The sequence below is a fragment of the Misgurnus anguillicaudatus genome, chromosome 9, assembly GCF_027580225.2.
Source record: "Misgurnus anguillicaudatus chromosome 9, ASM2758022v2, whole genome shotgun sequence".
Classification (NCBI taxonomy): domain Eukaryota; kingdom Metazoa; phylum Chordata; class Actinopteri; order Cypriniformes; family Cobitidae; genus Misgurnus; species Misgurnus anguillicaudatus.
In genome coordinates, this window is record NC_073345.2 from 9,365,845 (window position 1) to 9,390,819 (window position 24,975).

Below are 24,975 nucleotides of genomic sequence, written 5' to 3' on the forward strand. Positions count from 1 at the left end.
GAGGCTCTCGCCTGCAGTCTCCATAGACCACCCCTCAAAACAATCAGGGCAGAAGCGGTCGAAAGTGGACAAAAGAGACGGATTTAGAGAGGTGATATGCACCTGAGCTGTGATAGACAGGCGGGGGAGCAGGCAACAACAGGAAGAGTGACTGAATGCGCCGCAGACGTAATCACCTGCACATTATATTAATATAATTGTATTTAAATTTCACAGTACTTCACCACAAAATAATTTTTATCAATGTAGGGCTATTACTAGCCGGTTGACTTACCAAAGCCCCATTTTCGTGTTTATATTTGTCTTTACGTCTCTGTTCGTGGACTTTCCCAGACCAGGCCCCGTGTCACTTTGTGTTTATCTTTCGCGCCGCAGCGCAAGTATGCTCCCGCAGCGCGCACCGTTATGGACTAGTCCATTTCATTGTGAAAGAAGGGGGTGTAAGTGTTTAGTGACAGAACATGAACTGGACATTTTAACTACTATTTCAAAGTTTCAACGTATTTCTTAAGAATATTAATACAATTTACAATGCTTTTGAAGTGTTCGTGATGATAAGGGTTTTATTTATTTATGTAGGCTATTTATTAGGTTGGTTGGGCGGCTGCCCCCCCCCCCCCAATTTGACCGCTGGTGGGGGGCCCCAGGCGGCCGCATACCTATGCCTCTATGGTAAGACCGCCTCTGACCGGCCCCCAAGGACGTCGGCCCACCGGGCATTTGCCCGGTATGCCAGATTACCAGTCCAGCCCTGCTCTAAACAATGAGTCCATTCACAGCATTTTCTTTGGTTGTGTGCATGAATAATCCCTTGCTATTTATTATATGCAAAAAATTAATATTTATATGAAAAATGTATTTTCGCACCCTTCAGTAAAATAAGAATAACTTTTGAAAGCGACATGCTAAAGAGATCATTCTTTTTTTGGGTGTTTACTGTCTGCTGCTGCTAACAACCAGAACTGTCTGCAGTCTGCTAGAGCACACAGAACCAGAGTTATACACTATCAAAGACAGTGTTTACAACATAAAATTTGGTGTTTTATCATATGAAAAACAACATAAATAACAATTTGTCACAAACAGCAGCTTTTTCTGTAACTTCAAAGGGTTTTCTTTAAAATGATATAAAGAAATTGTATTTATTCCACTCTGTGGTTATGGGAGCACTTCAAATGTTTTAGGCAGAAATCGTATACAAAAAGGGTATTAGTCCTCCCTTCAGTTGGAGTAAAATAACTTTTGGACAGATTATGATAGAGAAAAAAATCCTTTTTCCTCTGTAAGCTGACAATTGCTGGAATCAAACAAACTTTAGAAAAAAACCATCAAAAAGCGCCTATTTATTTTTGTGTTTATTAGAGGACTGACATCACATACAACCATGTTTAGCACTTTCAACAGTGTTTTATGTAATTTCGAAGGGTTTCCTGTAAAATGATACCAAACTTTTGTATGTAAACCTCTGCATGTGGGTATGGGAAGCTTTTGAAATTGGGTAGGCCAAATCCAGGCGAAAATCCCCAAAATAGCTTCAGGGTGTAAGAATATTAAATGTTGGGCTCTATTAAAGTCCATTAAAATGAGAAAAATCCTGCAATGTTTTCCTCAAAAACATAATTTCTTCTCGACTGAAAAAAGAAAGACATCAACATTTTGGATGACGTGGTGGTGAATGAATTGTCTGGATTTTTCTTTTAAGAAAATGGACTATTCCTTTAAGTAGGCCTATAAGTTTTACTTTTCGTAAAAGTACGAAAGCATACAGTTTTCGTGCAGTTAGGTATTAAATAAATTTTAATTTGCAATATAAATGAATAAAAGGAACATGATTCTTTGCTTTAGTGTTAAGTCTTGGGGAAACGTTTACTTCACTACATGCTAAAGTACAGATGCTTGTAACTAAAATACTTAAAACCAGCCACACCACAAGATAATCGGGCTGAATTTGGGTCGATTTTTTTTTTTCCCCTTACGACAATCCTAGATAAAGTCCCGATCATCCTCATGATTGAACCGATAATCTTATTAGATTTTCCTGTGGTGTGCCATGTGTTGAGCATCTGAATCTGCTAAGAAGCATGTCAGGGCCGCTCGCATCACGGCACTTGTTGTGTTGGGGAAATCCTGAGGACAAACGCGCGCACACACACTGTATGTTGTCACGTGAAATGAAATGTTACCCAATCAGAAAGCGAGCGGATGAAATATGAAACAATAACAACTACATTGGGCAGCAGGCACAGTCACAAGTGAGATGGACATTAGAGATGTAAAGAAGCAGTCCATTGTATTAATTTCTTTTGTAATCATCTGAGGCTCGCATTGTTTGTGAAGTTAATCTGATGGTGCGTGGTGTGCTGTGTTCTCTAACATTTGGAAAATCTGATAAGATTTTAAAACTTTTGGTGTGGCTCTAGCTTTAGTACTGTCCACCTCTGTAATTTGAACATCCATGGCAGGACTCCCAGGTGCATGACATAATTTAGGCTCCAACCATTTGTTACCAAGTATTATCTCTATCAGCTTGACTGACATATTTCAACCACAGTGTGTTTTCTCTCTCTCTCTCTCTCTCTCTCTCTCTCTCTCTCTCTCTCTCTCTCTCTCTCTCTCTCAACAGTCTGTCGCAACGCTATGTAAATATATTCATACCAGCTCTGCCTGTGAGTGCAAGACCCTTTCTTAACATTTTCAGCTCTCAAGCAGGGGCGTAGCCAGTAATGGGCCAGGGCGGCACTGGCCCGCCCACATAACTCCCTGGCCCGCCCAGGCAAGTTTAATCAAAATACATTTTTTGTTTATTTTTATTATTGAAATGTATTTAAGAAAATATATTAATATAATCCGGATTTATTGTTGACCGGTGTGTGTATAAAATAAAATGGAGTTGTTAAAGCAAGTTGTAGGAAGCCTCCGGAACGTAATTGGGGTTCTAGGGGTTCTGACAGGTAGACTCTGTGGGGAGCGACGGGCTCTGGCAGCCAGCCAGCTAACTTTGCTAACTGCTTTTTTAGCTAATATTAAAATTGCCACAATGGCTAAAGTTTCTTTAATGTGTTATTTAAAAAAGCAAGAGTTGAGGAAGACGATACGCCACTGCCTCCATCTACCGAGTCCTACCAGCCCAGTTCTTCAGACTCATCAACCCACAAGGCGGCTAGTCAGGCGCGCTGGTGGCGCCGGTTGCCGCTTGCTTCCTGGCGGCAGTTCCAGTGCGCTCTCCCGGTCAGCCTGACACAGGTTGACCCGCTGATCTAACGGCAATTGATGAACCACTTACAACCCAATTGAATCCACGAGTACTACTCGCCTCAAAAACCTGTGCATTTTGTTTTTTGAAAAATAACTCTGTGACTCTTTGGACTCTTTGAACAACAAAAGGTAAGCCTGTTGTTTAACTAATTTCCTTAATTTTTGCTCGGGAAGTGATTTAACTAAGTGGTGTGTTGTGTATAGATGTATGCCTTATATGCTAAGTTACATTGTTTAATTTAAACGAGTTGCTATTTTTTGGTAGCCTGGTAATACCATCCTCTGCTATTTTGCTTCGCTTCATAGACAGAGTCTGGCTGGGCATAATTGACAATCGTTTTCCTTCTCGTGGGAGGGGCTTGTCTGAAGTTTAAAATCATTGGTCTAAACGTAAGCCAATCACACATAACATTTGGATGCGTTATGCGCCGGCTCAGCCGCATCGAATCTCTGCTGTAATACACGTATGATGTGAAAACAAACCCATCGAGCGAAATACCGGAGTTAACATGGCTATGAACGACTTTTGCAGATTATGTAAAGTAAATCGGGCCAGAGCTAGTTGAACACTATCCTTACGGTGTGTTTCCACTCACGTCTAACGGGAGGAACGCCCCTCTCTCCTCTCAAACTCTTTCACCAGACAACCATAATAACCACATGTAAATAAAATCTTCCTACCTTATTTTCTGGTTAATCAGGAATGTCACCAAAGAATGCTTGCCCACGCGTCCTCCACCATTAACTGTGAACCATATAATTCCCTTCCATGATTTCTCGATCGTTGTGCACGTCAAGCTGTGCTGCACACAGTTTCTCGCTGACGATCGGTAAAGTTGATAAATTAAACTTTTCCAAAAACTTGTCGGGAGTAAGGCAACAACATAATCTCCATTCAAAATGTTTAACAAACACTTTTCTTGTTCGGGTTTAAGTTGGCAAGTGCCGGTTCTCCACAACAGAGCAAATAGCTTTCTGTGTCTCCATGTCCACTTCAAACTACAACCGTGATTCGGCGCTTAGCGTCTACGTCACGGCTCTCAGCCCGCCCTCTGTTCGTTGATTTGTCGGTCGTCTCGATGCCGGAGGAAAACGGTTTGAATGGGAGGTATCTCACACTGAGTACAGAAGCGTAATGAAATTTAGCGGAAGTACGAAGTCTGACGTAGTCAGGCAAATTTTTTGGCACAAAAGCTTAATTTCCACCAGGCTGATTGCACTGTATATGGTTGATTTAATATAAATTAGGCAGTGTGTTGTTATTTATTTCAAACCGTGCTCTGCTGAGAGTTTTCATTATTTCAATTTTCTGTTACTTTTAGCCTACTTTATTTCAGGTGAACTGTTTTTGCACTACTGACTAGCCTAAATAAGACTGCCTGGCCTGGTTTGTCCAGCCTTTATTGAGCTATGTGTTGGTTGAACATGTTTAGACAGTGTTTTATTATTGCCTTCACCGAAAATTGCAAAGGAAAGATGTCACTGTTTTTGCAGATTGTCTATTCTTTTTTCTACTCTAAGGTTTAATTATTATTTAAGTCATTTTATTCTAGGATAAACTATTGGCCCACTCACTTTTGCCCCGGCCCGCCCAAAATACAATTTCTGCCTACGCCCCTGCTCTCAAGTATATAAAAAAATGGTCAAAAGCAAATTCATTATTCAACTTTTTATTCAACAAAAAACCTAAGGTTTTAACAATCCTTTAAATTTTGTAAAAAAAAAAAAAACATTAAAAGCAATATGTTTGTTTTTTGTGCTTCTATTATAAAAGATCATTAAAGAATTTGCCATTTTAAAATGTCATTTTGTTTATTTCTTCAGGCCTCGTTTATGTATCAGTTGCAGGCAAGGTATCTTCAGAATCAGGTTAACTTCCTTGTTAAATATTTGTCAAATTTTTTGTTAATTCAAATAAGTTTTGAGGAATTATGTTTGTCTATATTTTTGTTTAGGGTATTATTTGGCCTCAGGTGATCACGGGAGCAGTTGGGAATGTCCTCAACGCTCTCATAAATTACGTCTTTCTTTATCAGCTTGATCTTGGTGTAACGTAAGCGGCTGTTCAATTCATCTTCAGATACTGGAGTTTTTATTTACTGTATCTCTCATTTCTTCAATATCTTTGACTGTGTTCACAGAGGATCTGCTGCAGCAAACACAATATCACAGTATTCATTAGCTGTGTTTCTATACGTTTACATCCGCTGGAGAGGTCTGCATAAAGCCACGTGGGATGGTGAGCAGTCATGTGTTGGATTTTTTTGAAGTTATGAAACCTGTAGACTATAGTCTCAAACAGAGGATAGATATAATTGAGTTGGATGACGTTTTACACAATTTTGTCCATTTCACCTACACATCCTTAGGTTGGTCTCGTGACTGTCTGCAGGAATGGGGGGCTTTTGTTCGCCTGGCCCTTCCCAGCATGCTCATGCTTTGTGTGGAGTGGTGGACCTATGAGATTGGTGGATTCCTGGCAGGTTGGCAAATTGTTTGGATTTATTATTTGTTTTTATTATTTGATATTAATTTGAGTTTTCTGTAGGACTTATCAGTGAGGCTGAGCTGGGAGCCCAGTCTATTGTCTATGCATTGGCCACCTTCATATTCATGGTAAAATTACCAATGTTATTTTCCTAACCCTCTCTAATGCAAGATGACACTTTTTTTAGTTTTTAATTGTGTTTTATGGGTCATGCATGGACCATTTACTAAAACCAGAGAGAAGGCTTAAGGCTGTGCTTCAGTTGCCTAACCCTTAACATTTTTGTAAAATCTGATTTGGGCTACACAGTTCTTCTCAAATGTATCAGCACGTCCCCCCATGACATAAAACAATCTCAAACTTAAAATGAGTTGAATTAAACAAAACATATTAAATGATACAATGTAGTGCTGCTGGTTGGTAGCCTTATTTTTAGGTTTAATTACGCAATGTATGATAAATTGATGTATTTTATAACACTGGGGCCCCACCACCTGGCCCGTCCCACAGTTTGAGAACCACTGGGATAAACTGATCCACTCTTTAACATTGTAACAGGGTAATGCAATTTTTCATGTGTTCCACTAAAAATCTAATTAAGTCATCCAGACATTTTCATCATTGAGTAACTTGCTGTCTACCTTCAGTTTCCTTCGGGGTTTGCAGTGGCTGCCAATGTGAGAGTTGGAAATGCACTCGGAGCTGGAAACACAGATCGAGCCAAACTTTCAGCCAAAGTCTCATTAGTCTGTGGATGTATGTGGTAATGTCATTTATAGTCAGAACTGATCCTGAACAAGTGTTTGGATGGCAACCCAACACCAAACATAGCCTGTTTAATATTGTTTATAATATTTAGAAAATGCTGGGTCTTTTTCAATCCAGTGTTCGGTCACAAAGAGCGCAGCCCGTTGCTTTCTAATTTAAACTATGTTCTGTTGTTTCGCCCAAAATGCTGGGTTGTTTTAACCCATTTTTTTGGGGGGGGGGGTTAACTCCTTTTGGACCAAACGCTGGGTTAAAATAAAAATGTTGGGTTCTTTTTGAGTGAGCATTGTAAATATAAAAACAATAATTATAAAATAATGTTTGAATGTTTTCCAATACCATATTGATTACATTTGTGTTTTAATCTTTTAATAGTACTTGTTTCCTGTGTGATTGCTGCTGGCATTGGAGCTACCAGTAATATTATAGGATACATATTTAGCACAGACAGGTAAGGACACCAAGAGATCTAACTTGCACTCTACAAAAAAATTATCTACAAAAATGGGGCTGAAAGTCTCGTAATCATGGTTCCCTAGGATTCTAAGCCAAAACCATCGATCACACCAAAAGCGTTTATGGCAGTTGCAGGCGCCCTTTTTGAATGATATTCTATGGGCAATGAGGGTATGCGTGCTGTTTATGCGCACCGAACAACTTGCGTTTTTTGCCGCCAGTCACAGCACACATTTTTTGAAGGAGCGCTGAGAGTGGAAAGGCACCCGACGTTATTCGCATCTTTACATTGTCCAATCGAATAAGGGGACAGGCGGGCCTGAGGGAAGTTTACAGTTGCTTTGAAGAACTGGACTCCACTCGCTCACTGTCTCCTGCGTGTTTGTGCACCTCTCATCCTCAAACAAGGTCAGAGCAAGCTTCCTCTTAAAGTTTCTGCTAATATGACAGTTAGCAACAAAAGAGCACTCACGCTTCAATATTTGATTGACAAGACAACTGACTCGGTGGTTGCCCAGTCTTGCGTAGCCAGACCTTCAATACTGAAGGTCTGGTGTTTTTTGCTGCTTTTTCTGGACAAAGCCCGCCCACGAGCTGTTTGACCGAAATGTCAAACAACCAATCACAGTTTGTTTCGTCTAGTGTCACGTTTCGGACTCCCCACAATAACGAGCCGGCTGGCAACAAGTCAGTTATTGAAATAACCAGCCGCAACCGAATTGTATCTAAATAAACAACATTACTCACCATAGAACAACGTTGTGCACTTCATCAACAGCCACACCAATGAGACGCTCCCGTTAAACGTCTGTTTGAAACATATCTCTCCACTTTTTAACACCTACAAACAATTCAGGAGAACCAAACTTTCCGACTCCACTAACTCTTGGACGTCTTTTAGAGAGTCTATGCTGCGAACTTAGCATATTTTTGAGAATCCAATGTTTAGCTGATCATGATAACTGGTCATTATTATCCACATGAACACGACTGATTCCCTTCCTCAATGGAACGTCAGAGCTTTGTTTTCCAGGGACCGAAACTAATCGCGACACTCGCGTCTCCTGGAAATCCGGTTTATTTCAACCAATCAAAGACTACTTTGACATTCTCACAGGGCTTCCAGAAAAGTGTACGAAAAACATCAGATGTTTAGCCAACAGTCTGTGGGCGTGACGTCTGAGGCTGAGACTAGTGGTTGCCTAGCAATACAAAAAGCCGCGTTGCACTGCTCTTTAAAAAAAGCAGTGCGTTGCGTCTTGTGTTTCCAAGCATTTAAAACGCGTTTGGTGTGATTAGCCCCTTACGCTGATTATTTCGCTCGTTTTCTTATTTTATTCTAAGTATACTATAGAGCAAGGCTTTTATAAAGGCAAGGACCACCAAAAGTAATAGGGACTTTAAGCAACACCCTCTGGTGGAACGGCAACGGCTTTCTGGCGTTGAATTGCACATGCGCGAAATTAACTACTTTGCGACGTTTTACTGTAACGGTCTACTACGGGAGAACAGCTGATTTGCCGGAGTCGCTACAACGTGAGAGATTACATAAATAAATGTTTTACGGCATATGACATTGTAATTGCATCGGTTTATGATTTTACCACTAGTCTTTTATATAATGTGTTAAATGTTTTAAATTTAAGCTAATTATAAAGATTTTTTACATTTGTATAAAGATATGTCTGTTGTTAGCAACAACACCTCAGGCAGCAAAAAAAAAAAAAAAAAAAAAACCTAGTAAAAACTCCTCTTCTGACAAAAGATTGTAGTTTAATGCCAAAAGCAATTCTTCTCTTGCTTTTTTAAATGATATTTATCTCAATAAATGAATTAATGCCGCGTTGCGCTGTCCTGTTTACGGTTGCTTAGTGATTTTTACGTTCTTGGCTATGGCAGTGTGACAGCATACTTCTGGTCGCCGTTCCATTTGCAGCTGTTGCTTAAAGTCCCTAGTGAAACTTATGAGGAACTATCATCCTAAAGGACTATATATATCCATTTTATTTTATTAAAGAAAAAACAAAACTCTGTTAAATAAATAGTAATTTTAATATTATATACAGCTATATTTGATAATCTTTGCTTTATCTTCTACATTTGACATTTCTGGGGACCCCTTAAGGCTTAAAACCTTCTGGGGGTCCCCGAACCCCAGTTTAAATAAAATAAAAAGGCATTTTGTCTTTATGTCCTTAAACTCCTTGTCAGCATTATTTCAAAGGGACAGCAGGTAAAAAGGTTTTTGTTAAATGACATGTAAAGTCTTGATAGATTACCTTGTTTAAAATGATGTCAGATTACTACAGTAAACAATAATTTAACGTTTGTCTGCACTATTATAAACATATCCTTATCATTTCTCATCACAGGGACATTGTGCTCAGGGTTTCACAGGTCATGGTTATGTATGGCTTTGTTCATCTATTTGATGCCATTTCGGTAAGATCATTCATTATTCTGTTTACAACATATAGAAGTCTGTGTGTTCTTGAATATTTGAGACGTTTCTAAGACCATTCAGGGTTTTCCAGGTCTTTCTGATATTTGTTAATGTGTTTTGTTTGTAGGCTATAACAAGTGGAATTGTCAGAGGTGCTGGAAAGCAACTGATTGGTGCTCTGTGTAACATTGTTGGATATTATTTGATTGAATTACCAATAGGAGTCACCCTAATGTTTGCAGTCAACATGGGAATTATTGGTAAGACTGTGGCTTTCTAAACATTTATTTCAACACAATACTGAAAGCTCTACTGAGAGACATGCAGATCACCATTAATCCCTGCTTCATGAATTCTCTTGTTTGTTAGGTCTGTGGGTTGGGCTTTTTGTATCCGTTTTCCTGCAATCTTTGTTCTTCATCATCCTCATTTGGAAAATGGACTGGAAGAAAGCAACTCAAGAGGTGCACAATACGTCCTCATCCACATCATAAGCTTGTATCAACAATTATTTTACAAAATCATCTTGTGATTCTCAGGCTTTGGTCAGAGCAGGTGTACAAGATCCTGAAACCAAAAATGAGTGTTACGCTATGGAAAACAAGGGATTCGCAGAAGGTATCACCATATGTCAGATGATGACCCTGAGCTGTCATCTATGTTTTTATTTAAATAAAAATAAGTTTGAATTTGGTCTCTTACAGAAGTATCACAGGTGCCACAGTGCACTGACGGACGTCCAGCAGATGCAAACACAGATATGGAAGCTGTTAGTAAAGCAGAAAGAGTATCATTAGAGGTTGTTGCATTGGTCACAGTTGGAGAGGTCTCAACCACCAAACAGCTGGTGGTCCGTCGAGGACTTTCTGTTTTCTTTATGCTGCTTACACTCGCCGGAGGAATTGTGTTGAATAAGGTCCTGATTGCATAAATGAATATACCAAATGAAAGAACAGACCCTCTGCTTTCAAACAAACAAAAAAAAAACGTTTCATCCTACCTTCAGTAGTTCTTTTGTAATCAGCTTTTGAATATGGGTAGGTTTCTGCAAAAACACCACATTTTGAGCAAAAAGCAAAGATAATTCCATTTTTGTGACGGACTTTTCATAGAGATCCCATTCAGAGCGATCTTTAAAACAGACACGGACATTCAGCAGCTTGCCATAGGGCAATACTTCCGGTTTTAAAAAGTTGCGGAAGGCCACCTAGTGGATAATAGCGGTATTGCGGAAAGACGGAAATACTCGTCATTGGCGGGGAAGCGTTTTCTCTTGATTGACGAGATATCCGTCAATGGCAGGGAAAGAGTTAATGGGTATAGCCTACTGGGTCAAGCCAACATTTCGTCAAAAGGGACAAACCAGTTAAATTAACCCAGAAAATTTTTATATTTGACCAGCAATGTTTTAAAACAACCCAGCATGTTACAAATCTGTCTTAAATGTTTAAAAGCTATTATCTTTATTATGGCTCTTAGCAGTTCTTAACACTAAATTTAAACAGTTTAAAGTTTAACATGTGTGTCTCTCTCTGTCCCCCAACAGTCCGTCACAGCTATAAAAATATTCATGCCTGCTTTACCTGTGGGTGTCACATTTAACCTTTCATTGCATCTCTTATTACTGTTATCCCTAATAATTAAAATACAATCTGACACTTTAGGGGCCAGTCACACCAAAAGCGCTTTAAACGCTTGCAAACGCAAGGCGCGACGCACTGCCTTTTTTAAAAAAGAGCAGTGCGACGCGGCTTTTCATATTGCTAAGCAACCACCGAGTCAGCTGTCTTGTCAATCAAATATTGAAGCGTGAGCGCTCTTTGCTGTTAACTGTCATATTAGCAGAAACTTTAAAAAGATGACGCTTGCTCTGACCTTGTTTGAGGGTGAGAGGTGCACAAACACGCAGGAGAGAGTGAGCGAGTGGTGTCCGGTTCTTCAAAGCAACTGTAAACTTCCCTCACCACAACATAAGGCCCGCCTCTCCCCTCATTCGATTGGACAAGGGAAAGACACGAATGACGCCGGGCGCTTCTCCGCTCTCAGCGCTCCTTCAAAAACGCGCGCGCGGCAGGCGGCAAAAAAACGCAAGGTGCTCGGCGCGCATAAACAGCGCACAAACGCGCCCTGCCCATAGAATATCATTCAAAAAAGGCGCCTGCAACTGCCATAAATGCTTTTGGTGTGACTGGCCCCTTAGTGGACATCAAGATTTGCGACTATTGCAATTATGTTTATTAAAAGTGCACTCAGTTGGTTCATTTCATTTGCAGCTTAAATATGTATCACACATCATGATGTTTGTAGTTCATGTTCATAATCTGGAGTCACTTATCATTAAAGTGATCGCTACCTGCTTTAAAAACATTTAGGTCAATTTTAGAATATTCATCTCCTTAGCCAAGAAAGCTATATCCTAATTTCTATAGTCTGGCTATTCAAATCTTAAAATGAAGGGCCGAGCACTACAGAGTTTAGCTCCGACCCTAATCAAACTTAAAGGCGGAGTCCACGATGTTTGAAAAAAGCGTTGGAAAAGGAGACGGGCCGACTACCAAAACACACTTATAGCCAATCAAATCAAATAAAATACCGGGTTGCGTATGTGTGGGGCGGTCTATCAACAGAAGGTCCAGATTCTATTGGGGTAGGGGCGTGTTTGTTTAGGTGATTTCAAATATCAACATTGGCTTTCAAACATCATGGACTCCGCCTTTAACCACCTGTGATTTTCTAGTGATCATGAAAACCTTGATTCGGTTGCTCAGGTGTGTTTGATCATTGTTGGAGCTGAACTCTGCAGTGCTCAGCCCTCCAGGGTAAGATTTGAATAGCCCTGATCTATAGTGTCTTAAGCCCGGTATATACTGCACGATCATTGGCTGTCCCAGACGAAAGATTGCCATCGTTTGATTGTGGCTCTCCATCGGTGGTCCTATGTCGTACAGTGAGAGAGGTTCAAAGACGCCATTTTCCTGGCCTACGATAGTTTTCTGGCAGTGTCAGAAATTCGGCATGATCACCGCACAGTGTGTTTGCTGCTACGACCTGTGCACCGGTATTTGTTTACCATGAGCGCATGTTGGTGACGTTGCGCAACGTGTGACGCTGCCGCCGAAGCTTCCGTGTCATCATCGTACCGTCTACATGCCTGTCCTACCCGAGTTTAAACGATCCATGTCGTACAGTGTGATAAGGTAATGATCTTATAAGAGGACAAAAATCGTGCAGTGTATTCCGGGCTTTACTTAGAGTAACTAAACCCTAAACCAATTTTTTTTAGTTAATAATCTGTAAGAATGGGGCTTTATTAGTGCTGTTCATTGATTTTAGTAAGTTTTTTGACATTTGGATATAAATTGTTACAATACTACAATATATGGTGTAAAAAAGTCTGAGTGCTGCCCTCTTCAGGTTGAACGGTGGCTACTGCAGTTGAATTTTCCTATTGAATGTTGGGTCCAAAAAATGCCTCGTGAAGTAAGCAGGTTCAAGCTCACCACGCCCTTGTTACGATCTCACCACATACTTAGTTCGTCCCCTCTACCTCCGTTGGGATCGGCCCACTTTTCTTGCATTTTTCAAATATTGCCAGTGGGTGGGGTCAGGCTCTGACAAGAGGTTTAGTTACTCTTTAAAATTCGCTGGATGAGTGTTGACCAGACACCCAAGACATATGTGAGATTCAAGATTTTCTCATTATTTATTTGATCCACATACTTGTGATCACAATACATTATAAGTACTTTACTTTGAGCTAATGTTTGTTTACTTTAATTGGGATAGTGGGGAATGTTTAAAATGTTAATAATATAATTTATTATCATAATCCCCTACTTCAAATTCGCTACGGTTATATATCACCAGCTACAGACCAGACAAACCTAACTGTTTACTGGATGTATTTGGTTGCTGGCTAAGGGGGTGTTGGTGTCTCTTTAAGGAAACCTGATCTGAAAATGCAGTGACTTCTATTTACAAGTGCAGCAGGCAGGCAGCAAACAACTCACTGACAAACACCATTAGATACCACGTATATCCCCTTAAAATCTTAATTCTGTAACTGACCTTTGGTATTTTTATTTAGGTTTCTTTACTTTTATAGTTGATTTGAAAGGTATTCACTGGGTACAGGCATCAATAAAAATATAAAATGGGCGGTGTAAACACAGTAACTCTTGGAAATGGAGAGTCAAGAGAAATGAATGTGGAGTCAAAGTGGAGTTCACAGATATGTTATGACTACAGAAGGAAACTGCGTAGACTTTTACCAGTGAATTATAAAGAAGAGATTGTAGAGCTGCTGAAACTGTCTGGACCTGTGGTAAGTCTTCAAATAGTTATTAATGTTAGATTTGTGTTTTATAGACACCACTGTTTAATCAAACTAATACATTGAACACATTTTGAACAATATTTTCTAATAAATGTGAGTGTTCAGTTCAAATCAACATCAAAGAGACATATGGCAAAGATCCACTGTAGGTAAATATTACGTTATGATGTTTTTCCTCTTTGTGTATATAGTTTCTATCTCAGCTGATGGTCTTTCTGATCAGTTTCGTCAGTACTGTGTTCTGTGGACACTTGGGGAAAACTGAACTAGCTGCTGTTGCTCTTGCCACTGCTGTAAGATTGTGTCTCTGTACTGGATATACATAAATATTCATCACCAGTTTGCACTTGCAAGTTGAAACTACCATTTTCACAGGTTATTAATGTGACTGGCCTCTCTGTTGGTTCTGGTTTGGCATCTGCGTGTGATACACTCATCTCACAGGTATGAGAGAGGATATTGAGTAAATTCTCATCAATGTTTTAGTGTAAAGTAGTTTTCGTGTAAAGGTGGAGTTGTAATGGATCTCTCTTCTTTCATTGCAGACGTTTGGCAGTAATAATCTGAAGCGGGTTGGTGTGATACTTCAGAGAGGGATTCTCATCCTCCTGTTGGCCTGTTTCCCCTGCTGGGCTCTGTTCATAAATACAGAGTCAATACTACTGGCTGTCAAACAAAGTCCAAGAGTGGCCAGGTACAGTTATGTTAAAGAAAGAGTTGTCATTCAATCACCATTACTCATCCTGATGCTGTTACAGATCTGACTTGCGTAAGGGAAACCACCCATCGGCCCAATGGTGGAAACCAATCTGCCTTACCTCTTTACTCAATATTGCGTTTGTTCATTCAGTTAACAATGTCGTATCTGTCCACACTGGCTGTTCCGGAAACAAACTTGACCGTACCAGAGGTTATGGCTAAACCAATTTAACCATGCCGCTCCCGCGATCTCTTGCTGAAGGGTCCTCGTGTAGCCCATGCAATCACTTATTTACAGCTTAATAAAACGCTCAACAATAATCAGGGGGTTCAGGTCAGCGTCATCTGGCCGAATATAGTTAAAAAATACGATTATATAACAACTTAATTAAAGCAGAGACAATGATCAGAGGTTATGACTACCACCCTAATACAGTAACCCACATATAACAGTGGCGGCTGGTGACTTCTTTGTTTGAATTGCATGATGCGAAGTTTGTCACAACATGTATGTAGCTTGTCATATGTGTGGTTCGTAATTTCAAAATAAGTGTTCTGCGCTTTGAGAGATTGAGTGTGCATCACGTGCATGTCAAAATAAGTGCCTGTTGCAGACGCGTCTAAAGGGTTTATGATAAAAAAACACTTGCGTAATCTCGCATAATCTCATGAGTTATCAGAGTTTACTGTTAAGGAAGTGTCTAGCGTGTATTTTGGGAACGTGAGCGTCTCTTTTATAATAACGGTTTTGAAGCGTGTGCAGCGGGCACTTATTTTGATAAAACACATGATGCACACAGAATCTCTCCACACGCAGGACACACATTTTGGAAAAGGGAACCACACACGTGACAATCCGAACACTTATTTTAATTAGCGCATCCTCGGATGAGCAGTCACGAGCCGCCCCTGACATATAAATACGATTACATAACAACTTAGTTAGAGGTATAACTTAATTAGCATGAACTTAACCCTGATTGTAAATTTGTGTTAACAAAGGATATATTTAAGCAATATCGCTCGAGTAGGAGTGTGATATAGCTCTATATCATCACGGCTGTGATTAGGCCAGAGGCACGAGGCCGCAGGCCGAGTGCTGGAGGCAATCACAGCCGTGATGATATAGAGCTATATCACACGACTCCGAGAGCGATATTGCTTTTATACAACAGTTCGACGGCACACGTTTGAAAAAGGAAAACTAGAAAACAACAACGAAGTAATTTTAAAAGCCTCTTTGTTTGAGAACTACTTCTTCCGCCACGGATTTGAGGGCGGCCAGAATGACATGTAACACTTTCGGCTGCTTTGAATCTCATATTAACTCAATGGACGGATTCGCCGTTTTTAAATATTACAATTTATTGTTCACAAAATGTAGTTTTAAGATTAGTTCTGTCGAGAATATATATGTATTATTTAAATCTACAGTCGATTAGTAAAGATAGCACCTTTCTGAACGTTTGCTTAGTGAGATTCGGTACGAATGAGAACCAAAGCATGAGCGGACGTCAGTGTTCACTCGCCCCACTGACCACCGCCCTCTCTGGGCTACATCTCTGACAGGGATTCCCTGGCTCTCATGTTGGCCTGATGGTCAAAAATTAGATCAAATCACCAGTATTTGGTGTCATGATGAAACTATTACTTGTTTTCTTATTCATATTTAGTGTCTTTTGTGTTGTTATTGTTTTGGCGCGAGGTAAAAGTTAATAAAACTATACTTATATAATGTTACTATTGGTTTCCCATTTACTCTTAACGCGATATGAGCACTCGGTTATTATTAGACTTCGTTCTTGTCAGTACTATATAAAACTTTTTAAAAAAAAATGTATAAGTGTCAGAGAGATGTCTTTGCATGCTGCTTATAAATATACCAGTGGCGATATCTCATAACATGTTTTAATAATCACGTCACGATTAAATAAATGATCAATGTCCACATTTAAAAGCTGCGGTGCTTACCTGCAGTTCCACTGTGTTTTCGAATTCTGATAAGAGATATAACTCCAGAAAAAAAAGTGTTTACATTCCTCTTTCCAAGTGTTAATCGTCCACACGATGTGACAAGACCCATTACCTCCCATTAAGTTTAACGTAACATCCAAGAGCGCTGATCTTTGACGGAATAATAACTTCCGAATGGGGATTCACAGACTGATTTATGAGCTAGTGAACTAATGAGACACACGGAGAGTGTTTAAAAACAGCACGTCTGTGTTTTTCCATTCAGAGATGAGCCTGTTTAGGACCTCCATTCACTAGGTGACGGAATGATACGAAAGGTGAAGCGGTTACTGTGCCATTATCAGTACAATATCGCATAGCTCTTTACCAATCAGATTCGAGAACCAGGAAGAACTGTTGTATAATGTGATTTACAATAGTCAATAATTCAGAGTAATGCAGTGTAAATCCAAACATAAGAATTTATTAGCCTGGTAAGGAGATCATAATTCACAGTCCAAATCAAATACAAAGACACAACATCATGGGGTTCATTTCTAAATATAGAGAACCCCCCTGAACCTTTTCCAAACTTTCCCTAATTTCTTTTTACGCTTTATTATTGAATTCTAGCCAGGGCCGGTTCTAGATATTTGAAGGCCCTGGGCAAAATTTATGTTGGAGGCCCCTCGCACCCCTCTCACAAACATACAGAGAAGTCTGCTTATAAATCGTTCTTGTGGAACTTTGATGTTATCTTCCTGCGGTTTGATCTCAACTTTGTCTATTGCTGTCAGTAGAGATTGGGTGACTAGTGCACATGGAGAGAGGCTTCCTTAACAGCTAAATCCAAGCTTGATGCCCTAGGCATTTGCCTACTCTGCCTATAGGTAGCGCCGGTCTTGATTCTAGCAGACTCTTCTGTCTTCACACAGTGGGGTGATTGTCTGGAGAAGTCAACTTTTGAGAAAGTTTTTAAATGATTCTGAAATTCAGTGTTTTTAAGAAAATGGTTGCCTCTGGATTCAGCCATTTGATGTCAGTATCCTCTTTTGAATATTAAAAAAAGTCATATGGGTTTGGTCTTTGCTATCCCATAAAACCAAAAGATCTGGCAAGCCATCACATTTTGAGTTATCAAATAAAAGAGAAAGATCTTTTGTTGAATTTTTGGACATGCATTGCAAGAGTCCCAGGTGAGTAGTATCATTAAGGGGCTGGACACACCAAAGCTTTTACACCCGCGGCCGGCGCATGTTTTCAATAGTTTCCAATGGAAGCTCTGCGTTTTTCAAATAAGCCGGCAGCTAGCGTTTTTTTTCCGCGCTGAAAACCGGCACCTGGCGTTTTTCCGCGCTGGGCACCGATAGTTGAAAATTTTTAAACTTTGGAATAAAAGCTCCGCTCGTCAATGTCAGTTCTCACGCGGCCGTCCAATCACAGTGGAGGTGGGGCGGGACAAGTATCACAGCAACCAACCGTCTCACAGCTGACGTATCAGAGCTACCAAAGCGCTTAGCTGAAGAAAGCTGGCACTCAGCTGAAAAACAGCTGGCATTCTGCGTTGTCCAGGCGTTTTCAGCCACGTTTAAAAGTTTTGGTGTACACAACCCCTAAGGCTCCACCCACTTGTTACCAAACTTCATCTCTATTAGCATTTTAACAGTTTTAATTTGTGATCGTAATTTGGATTTACTATCACTGATTTTTTTAACGGTGTGTGGTTCCCCTCTCTCTCTCTCTCTCTCTATTTTTTTTCTTTCTCAACAGTCTGTCACAACGCTATGTAAATATATTCATACCAGCTCTGCCTGTGAGTGCAAGACCCTTTCTTAACATTTTCTCCTGATTGTGTCAAAAATGTATCATTCATTAAAAGCCATGTGTTTGTTTACCTGCTTTCTTTAATGTTGTAAGAAATCATTAAAGAAATCTTGTTAAATAATTCCCTCTATATTTTTAAGGTAAAATGCAATTGAAAATTGTATTTTGTTAATTTCTCCAGGCCTCCTTTATGTATCAGTTGCAGGCAAGGTATCTTCAGAATCAGGTAATCCTCCTTAAAAAATATTTGTCTAGATTTTTCTTTATTCATATGAATTTTGAGGAATTATGTTTGTCTGTATTTTGTTTAGGGTATTATTTGGCCTCAGGTGATCACAGGAGCAGTTGTGAATGTCCTCAATGCTTTAATAAACTGCATCTTCCTTTATCAGCTTGATCTTGGTGTAATGTAAGCGTCTGTTCAATTCATCTTCAGGTACTGGAGACAGAGATTTAATTTACTGTATCTCTTATTTCTTCAATATCTTCATGACTGTGTTCACAGAGGATCTGCTGCAGCAAACACAATATCACAGTATTCATTAGCTGTGTTTCTATACATCTACATCCGCTGGACAGGTTTGCATAAAGCCACGTGGGATGGTGAGCAGTCGTGTGTTGGGTTTTTTATGTTATGAAACCTGTAGGATAGTCTTAAACAGAGGATAGATATAATAGAGTTGGAAAATGTTTTAATGTCTTCCACACATCTTTAGGTTGGTCTCGTGACTGTCTGCAGGAATGGGGGGCTTTTGTTCGCCTGGCCCTTCCTAGCATGCTCATGCTTTGTGCAGAGTGGTGGACTTATGAGATTGGTGGATTCCTGGCAGGTTTGCAAATTGTTTAGTTGGATTTATATTCTTTTTTTTCTTTTTTGATATTTATTTTTAAGATCTCTGTAGGACTTATCAGTGAGGCTGAGCTGGGAGCCCAGTCTGTTGTCTATGAATTGATCAGCGTCGCATACATGGTAAAACTACCAATGTTATTTCCATCTCTAATGCAAGATGAAACTTTTGATGTCAAAGGTGCCAAAGAATGCATTGAAATAATCTGTTAAATTGTTCTTGGATATTTACATAGAAGGTATGTAATTTTATTAAGGGCAAAAATTATCCAGAAACATTTTATAATTTACAACCCTAGGATTTGTCCTTTGAATGAAATGGTCTATTTTTGCCCTATGGAAGGGTCATGAATAATAATGTTTAGCTCTGCTCTGATCTTTCTATGGCACCTTTAAGTGTGTTTTATGGATCATGCTTGGACCATTTATTAATTCCAGAGAGGAGGTTGTTAAAAATGTGCTTCAATTGTCATACCCTAAACGTTTGTAAAATCTGATTTGGGCTAAGCTGAGAAATTTTCATTGAGTAACTTGCTGTCTACCTTCAGTTTCCTCTGGGGTTTGCAGTGGCCGCCTGTGTGAGAGTTGGAAATGCACTCGGAGCTGGAAACACAGAAAACGCCAAACTTTCAGCCAAAGTCTCATTAGTCTGTGGATGTATGTGGTAATGTCATTACTGTATATTCAGAACTGAAGCTGAACAAGTGTTTGGATAGCATCCCAACACCAAACTTAACCTGTTAAATCAAGTTAATAAATTAATAATATAAAAATAAAAACAATAATCATAGAATAATAACGTTTAAATGTTTTTTCAACATTATTGATTTAATTTTTATGTTTTAATCTGTAGTTCTTGTTTCCTGTGTGATTGCGACTGTTATTGGAGCTACTAGCAACATTATTGGATACATCTTTACCACAGACAGGTAAGGACTCCAACAACAGAGATGTATACACTTTTAAAAATGTTACTAATAGCACTAAAAGTGGTTCACACTGAGCCCATATGATTACGATGATTATTTAGCACCATTTTCCTCTTTTATACTGACTATAGAGCAGGAATCCCCATCCTAAAATATATCCTTTTTTTATTAATAAACATTTAAACCAGGGGTCTCCAACTTTTTTGTGAGCAAGGGCTACCACAATTGATAAAACAATCTGGAGGGCTACTTTTGGATATAGTCTACATGAAACTTTTTTTATTTACTTGTTAATTTTATTTGATTTTTCTTGTTGATATGTTTCATCATTGTTAAAAATGTTAAAATAAACCAAGCTAATATAAAACTTATATTAATAAATAATAAAATCGAGGTTATTAGTTCTGTTGTATAGGACTTGATGTTGATATCCCTTAATGCATACTTGAGGCACCAATGAGACTCCGTAGGATGGTCACTTGAGTGACCCTCTGCCACACTACTCCTCAGCCCTTCCATCTCCTGATGTTGCTCTTTTCGCGTAACTCAGCGCATAAACCCTTGACATGACCTAACCTCAATTTCTAACGCCACAGTCTCACCACAACTCAACCATACACGCCAACCCGTTTGACTAAGGGCGCACTCACACTATCCAAACCAAACTGCGCTCGGGCGCATTTGACCCTCAAAGCCTGGTTTGTTTGACAAGTGTGATCGCTCTGTTCCATGCCCGGGCGCGGATTGGTTAATCGCACCTTGGTCGGGTTGCAGAGGTGGGCCGGAGCGCGGTTCACTTGGGCTCAGGCGTGGAAGGCTGTGGTGTGAGCGCAATCGCGCCTGAGCGCGATTCAAAAGGTGAAAACGTCAGTTGCGCGACCACTCACCTTCACCTGCCGCCGTAAAAACCTTTTGATGCGTGCAGCGGAGTTACGTGAATGTCCGAGTTGCGCACGTGACAGATCAACTAAGCAATATGATGACATGTGAGGGGGCTGTCTGTAATCGCGCATGACTCCGAATAAAAAACACAGACTTATCATTACGGTGGGTTCCAGTGTTAAGAGAGCGCTTTACTTCCTGCTTTTTTCAAAACAATCGCATCTTAATGACGAAAGCGCGCCCGGACTCGGATCGATAAAGTACAATGTGAATGCATGCACCTGGGGGAGTAGGGAGGGGTGACAATTGCGCTGGGGCATGGTTTGGTTTGGTTTGGATAATGTGAGTGTGCCCTAAGGCCAGAAGCCCCACTATCGTCGTTAATGCAGGTTCAGTTGCAAACGGTGGCAAACTATCTGCCGCAATTACCCAGCAACACCGGTCAATTGTTGATATCCCTTAATACTTACCTGAGGCATCGTTGAGACTCCGTGGGATGGTCAATTGAGTGATGGCACCCTTTGGGTTGTCAAGTGGGCGCCCTCCTTCTTGTGTGTTTAGCTGATAGGCCCACGACACCTACAGAGGGTGAATCCCAGCGTCCCAGGTTCACTCCCTAAGTGCCATCAACTCACTTGAAGACCCAGGCAGAGTCTTTTCTCTTCACCCACAGCCACTGGCTTCCTTTTTCTGCAGCCGCTAAGAGATCTTTGACTGCCTGCCGGTAGGCCGATCCTCGCACTCCCATCTCCCTGAGTAGCCTGGATGTTGAGGTGACTATGAACCCTCTGCAACCTACTTCCACTGGGCGTACCTTCACATTCCAGCCTTGTTGTTGCGCATCGGTTGCAAGTTCAGCGTACCTCAGCCTTTTCCGTTCATAGGCCTCCTCCACTGCACCCTCCCAGGGCACGGTGAGCTCAATGATGTAGACAAGCTTAAGTGAGGATGACCACAAAACAAGGTCTGCTCACAGGTTGGTGGCTGCAATTTCAGCTGGGAGCAGAGTTTCTTGTTCAAGTCTGCCAACAGCTTCCAGTCCCGTGCTCTGCCCAGCTGAGCAGAGTCTGATCTTATGGTGGTGAAGTTGGCTTGACCCTTACCCTCCTGAACAAATGGTGTTGGCTGCCACTGGAATAATGCAAGACACCTCAGCACCTGATTGTGCCACCAGGTGTAACAGCCTTGGGTAAGCTGTACTAGCATCCCACTAAGATGTGCTTCAATGTTGCTAGACTTGAACATAGAGGGCACACGGGGTCCTCGGCATACCATTGGCTTAGGTTTGCGAGAGAAGGCAGGACATCGTAGGCAGCCCTGACGGTAAAGCTTGGCCTGAATGCCTCCAATTAGAATGTGTTTTGGCGGACTCCGTACGGACTCCCACAGACACCATGTTGAAGAACACTATTCTTAAACTCATGCATGGGGGACCCTGGACCCCACTTTAGAAACCCCTACTACAGAAAACACTTTAACCAAAAATGTAAGTAAAAAAATCAATGTTTAGGTGTTACCAATTGAAGTAAAAAAATGTACATTAATCCAATTCACAACTTTACAGTGTACAGCAGGTAAACAAAGATTGTATAAGTGACATGTAAAGTAAATACTGTCTGGAATTTTTACCTTAAAATGATGCCAGATTACTTCAGTAAACAATATTTTAACTTCTGTCTGCATTATGTGCACTTACAAACATATCCTTATATCATTTCTCATCACAGGGACATTGTGCTCAGAGTTTCACAGGTCATGGTTATGTATGGCTTTGTTCATCTATTTGATGCCATTTCGGTAACTAAGATCATTCATTATTCTGTTTACAACATATAGAAGTATCTTCTGTTTTTTTATATTTGAGACGTTTCTAAAACCATTCAGGTTTTCCAGGTCTTTCTGATATTTGTTAATGTGTTTTGTTTGTAGGCTATAACAAGTGGAATTGTCAGAGGTGCTGGAAAGCAACTGATTGGGGCTCTGTGTAACATTATTGGATATTATTTGATTGGATTACCAATAGGAGTCACCCTTATGTTTGCTGTCAACATGGGAATTATTGGTAAGACTGTGGCTTGCTAGTCATTTATTTCAACACAATACTGAAAGCTCAGTTACTGAGAGACATGCAGATCACCATTAATCCCTGCCTTCTCTTATTCATTAGGTTTGTGGGTTGGGTTTTTTGTTTGTGTTTTCCTGCAATCTTTGTTCTTCATCATCCTCATTTGGAAAATGGACTGGAAGAAAGCAACTCAAGAGGTGCACAATACTTCCTCATCCACATTATGATTTTGTCAATAAATGTTGATACAAGTTTATCTTGTGATTCTCAGGCTTTGGTCAGAGCAGGTGTACAAGATCCTGAAACCAAAAATGAATGTTATGCTATGGAAAACCAGGGCTTCACAGAAGGTAGGCTATCACATGTATATTGCAGATGATGACCGTGAGCTGTCATCTATGTTGTTTTTAAATAAAAATAAATTTGAATTTGGTCTCTTTACAGAAGAAATATCACAGGTGCCACAGCACAGTGAAGGACGTCAAGAAGATATAAACACAGACCTAGAAGCAGAAGGAGGATCAATAGAGGTTGTTGCATTGGTCACAGTTGGAGAGGTCTTAAACACCAAACAGCTGGTGGTCCGTCGAGGACTTTCTGTTTTCTTTATGTTGCTTATACTCTCCGGAGGGATTGCGTCGAATAAAGTCCTTACTGACTTGCTCAGATGAGCATAAAAATTAGTTTTCATTCTCGTGCCAAAATATGTTTATTGCAACGTGCCACACTACTGTGGCTATAATACGATTTTATTTCTTATCCAGCAATATCCCTTCATTATACACTTTAATTCCATGTAAAATTATAGGGTGACATCAGCAAACACAACACTGATACAAAAGCAGTAACTTTAAATTCTAACTAACTAATAAGCAGAGGGCCAACATTAAAGAACATAATGCTTCCAAATTGCAAACAGTCTACTAGTGACCCCTAGCGGTCGCTATATGACAGTATCGTCTACTTGCATTTACTACACCAGTGGTTCTGGTGCCAGCGGGCGCAGTTTTATAACACTTTAAAAATATATGAATTCATCATAAATGTGTAATTTAACCTCAGATAAATACAGCTACAGCACTACATTGTATAATATTAACCCTTAAGAGTTCCTAGGGACATTTTGTGCCATTTTGATTTTGATTTTTAAACCATCTTGACTGTGATGATTGAATATTGCCCAAACTTGCCAAAGGTTAATCATTTTTGATACATTTTAGAATATTGGTTTCAGTTTTTTAAATTAGCTTAAAATGGCTAAGCTACGCAAAAACCGACTAATGTGTTCCTAAGGACAAAAAATGCCCCATTGAAAACCATTATAACTACCATTTTTGACCCCCCATTTATCTTAACATGAACTAATACATACCTTTATGTCAATATATCATTTTAAACTACTGGCCTTGAAGTTTTAATTTTTATACTTGTCCACCAGGTGGCGCTACTTTTTACCATTTCATGCATTCATCAAAATGTCAAATTTTTTGCTGTTTTCTGCGGACCGCATAGCTGCTGAAAAGATAAACCTTTAATGTTGAAAATTGGTGTGTGTGTAAAAAAAGTGTGTCTGAGTGGTAAGGGGGTGGGTTGATGTCGGGGTGGGGTCGGTGATTAGTGGGGCAGGGGGGCATATTCAACATATCCAAATTCTTCTCTCTTTGAAAGGCACATTCTGCGTTATAAACTAATTCAGTAATAAAAACGATGAGAGGCCAGAACCGAAACAAAATCAATCTTCATTTTGTTTCTCGCTCATGTTGTTTATGCAAATACACTGCTATAAGTATGAACAGTATAGCAGAAGTAGTGAAAATGGCAAGGCATTACAGCACACATAAGGCTCCTAAAATAATCATGCACTTCAAGAGCGAGGATGGCTCCTCATCTTCCTCCGAGGATTCTGAGGTCGACACAGAGGCCTCAGAGGTAGAAGTAGACCAGCTGGAGTCTAATTCATTAGAGAGATCTTCAGAAGACTTGTCACAAGGTGAGAGCGGAGAGGAGATGGATGAAGTGGCGGCAGGATG

The 24,975-nt window shown here is 40.1% G+C and overlaps 1 protein-coding gene across 2 annotated transcripts in view; it reads left to right on the forward strand.

The window, feature by feature from the left end:
* The window catches only part of LOC141349279 (multidrug and toxin extrusion protein 1-like), a 69,775-nt gene extending 45,737 nt beyond the window's left edge, over window positions 1-24,038 (forward strand). The window contains exons 1-17 of one of the 2 annotated variants that reach the window (XM_073871104.1): window positions 13,083-13,734; window positions 13,938-14,039; window positions 14,122-14,190; window positions 14,292-14,440; window positions 18,169-18,211; window positions 18,404-18,448; window positions 18,534-18,631; window positions 18,728-18,825; window positions 18,939-19,052; window positions 19,125-19,192; window positions 19,618-19,726; window positions 19,923-19,998; window positions 22,608-22,677; window positions 22,810-22,942; window positions 23,048-23,142; window positions 23,217-23,295; window positions 23,393-24,038. In XM_073871104.1, the coding sequence (XP_073727205.1) occupies window positions 13,564-13,734; window positions 13,938-14,039; window positions 14,122-14,190; window positions 14,292-14,440; window positions 18,169-18,211; window positions 18,404-18,448; window positions 18,534-18,631; window positions 18,728-18,825; window positions 18,939-19,052; window positions 19,125-19,192; window positions 19,618-19,726; window positions 19,923-19,998; window positions 22,608-22,677; window positions 22,810-22,942; window positions 23,048-23,142; window positions 23,217-23,295; window positions 23,393-23,616 (1,743 nt within the window). In that variant the 5' untranslated portion in view covers window positions 13,083-13,563 and the 3' untranslated portion in view covers window positions 23,617-24,038. Of the gene's footprint in view, window positions 1-13,082; window positions 13,735-13,937; window positions 14,040-14,121; window positions 14,191-14,291; window positions 14,441-18,168; window positions 18,212-18,403; window positions 18,449-18,533; window positions 18,632-18,727; window positions 18,826-18,938; window positions 19,053-19,124; window positions 19,193-19,617; window positions 19,727-19,922; window positions 19,999-22,607; window positions 22,678-22,809; window positions 22,943-23,047; window positions 23,143-23,216; window positions 23,296-23,392 lie in introns of those variants that run through there. The other variant, XM_073871105.1, reaches the window with a different exon arrangement.
* Window positions 24,039-24,975: the final 937 nt, after the last annotated feature.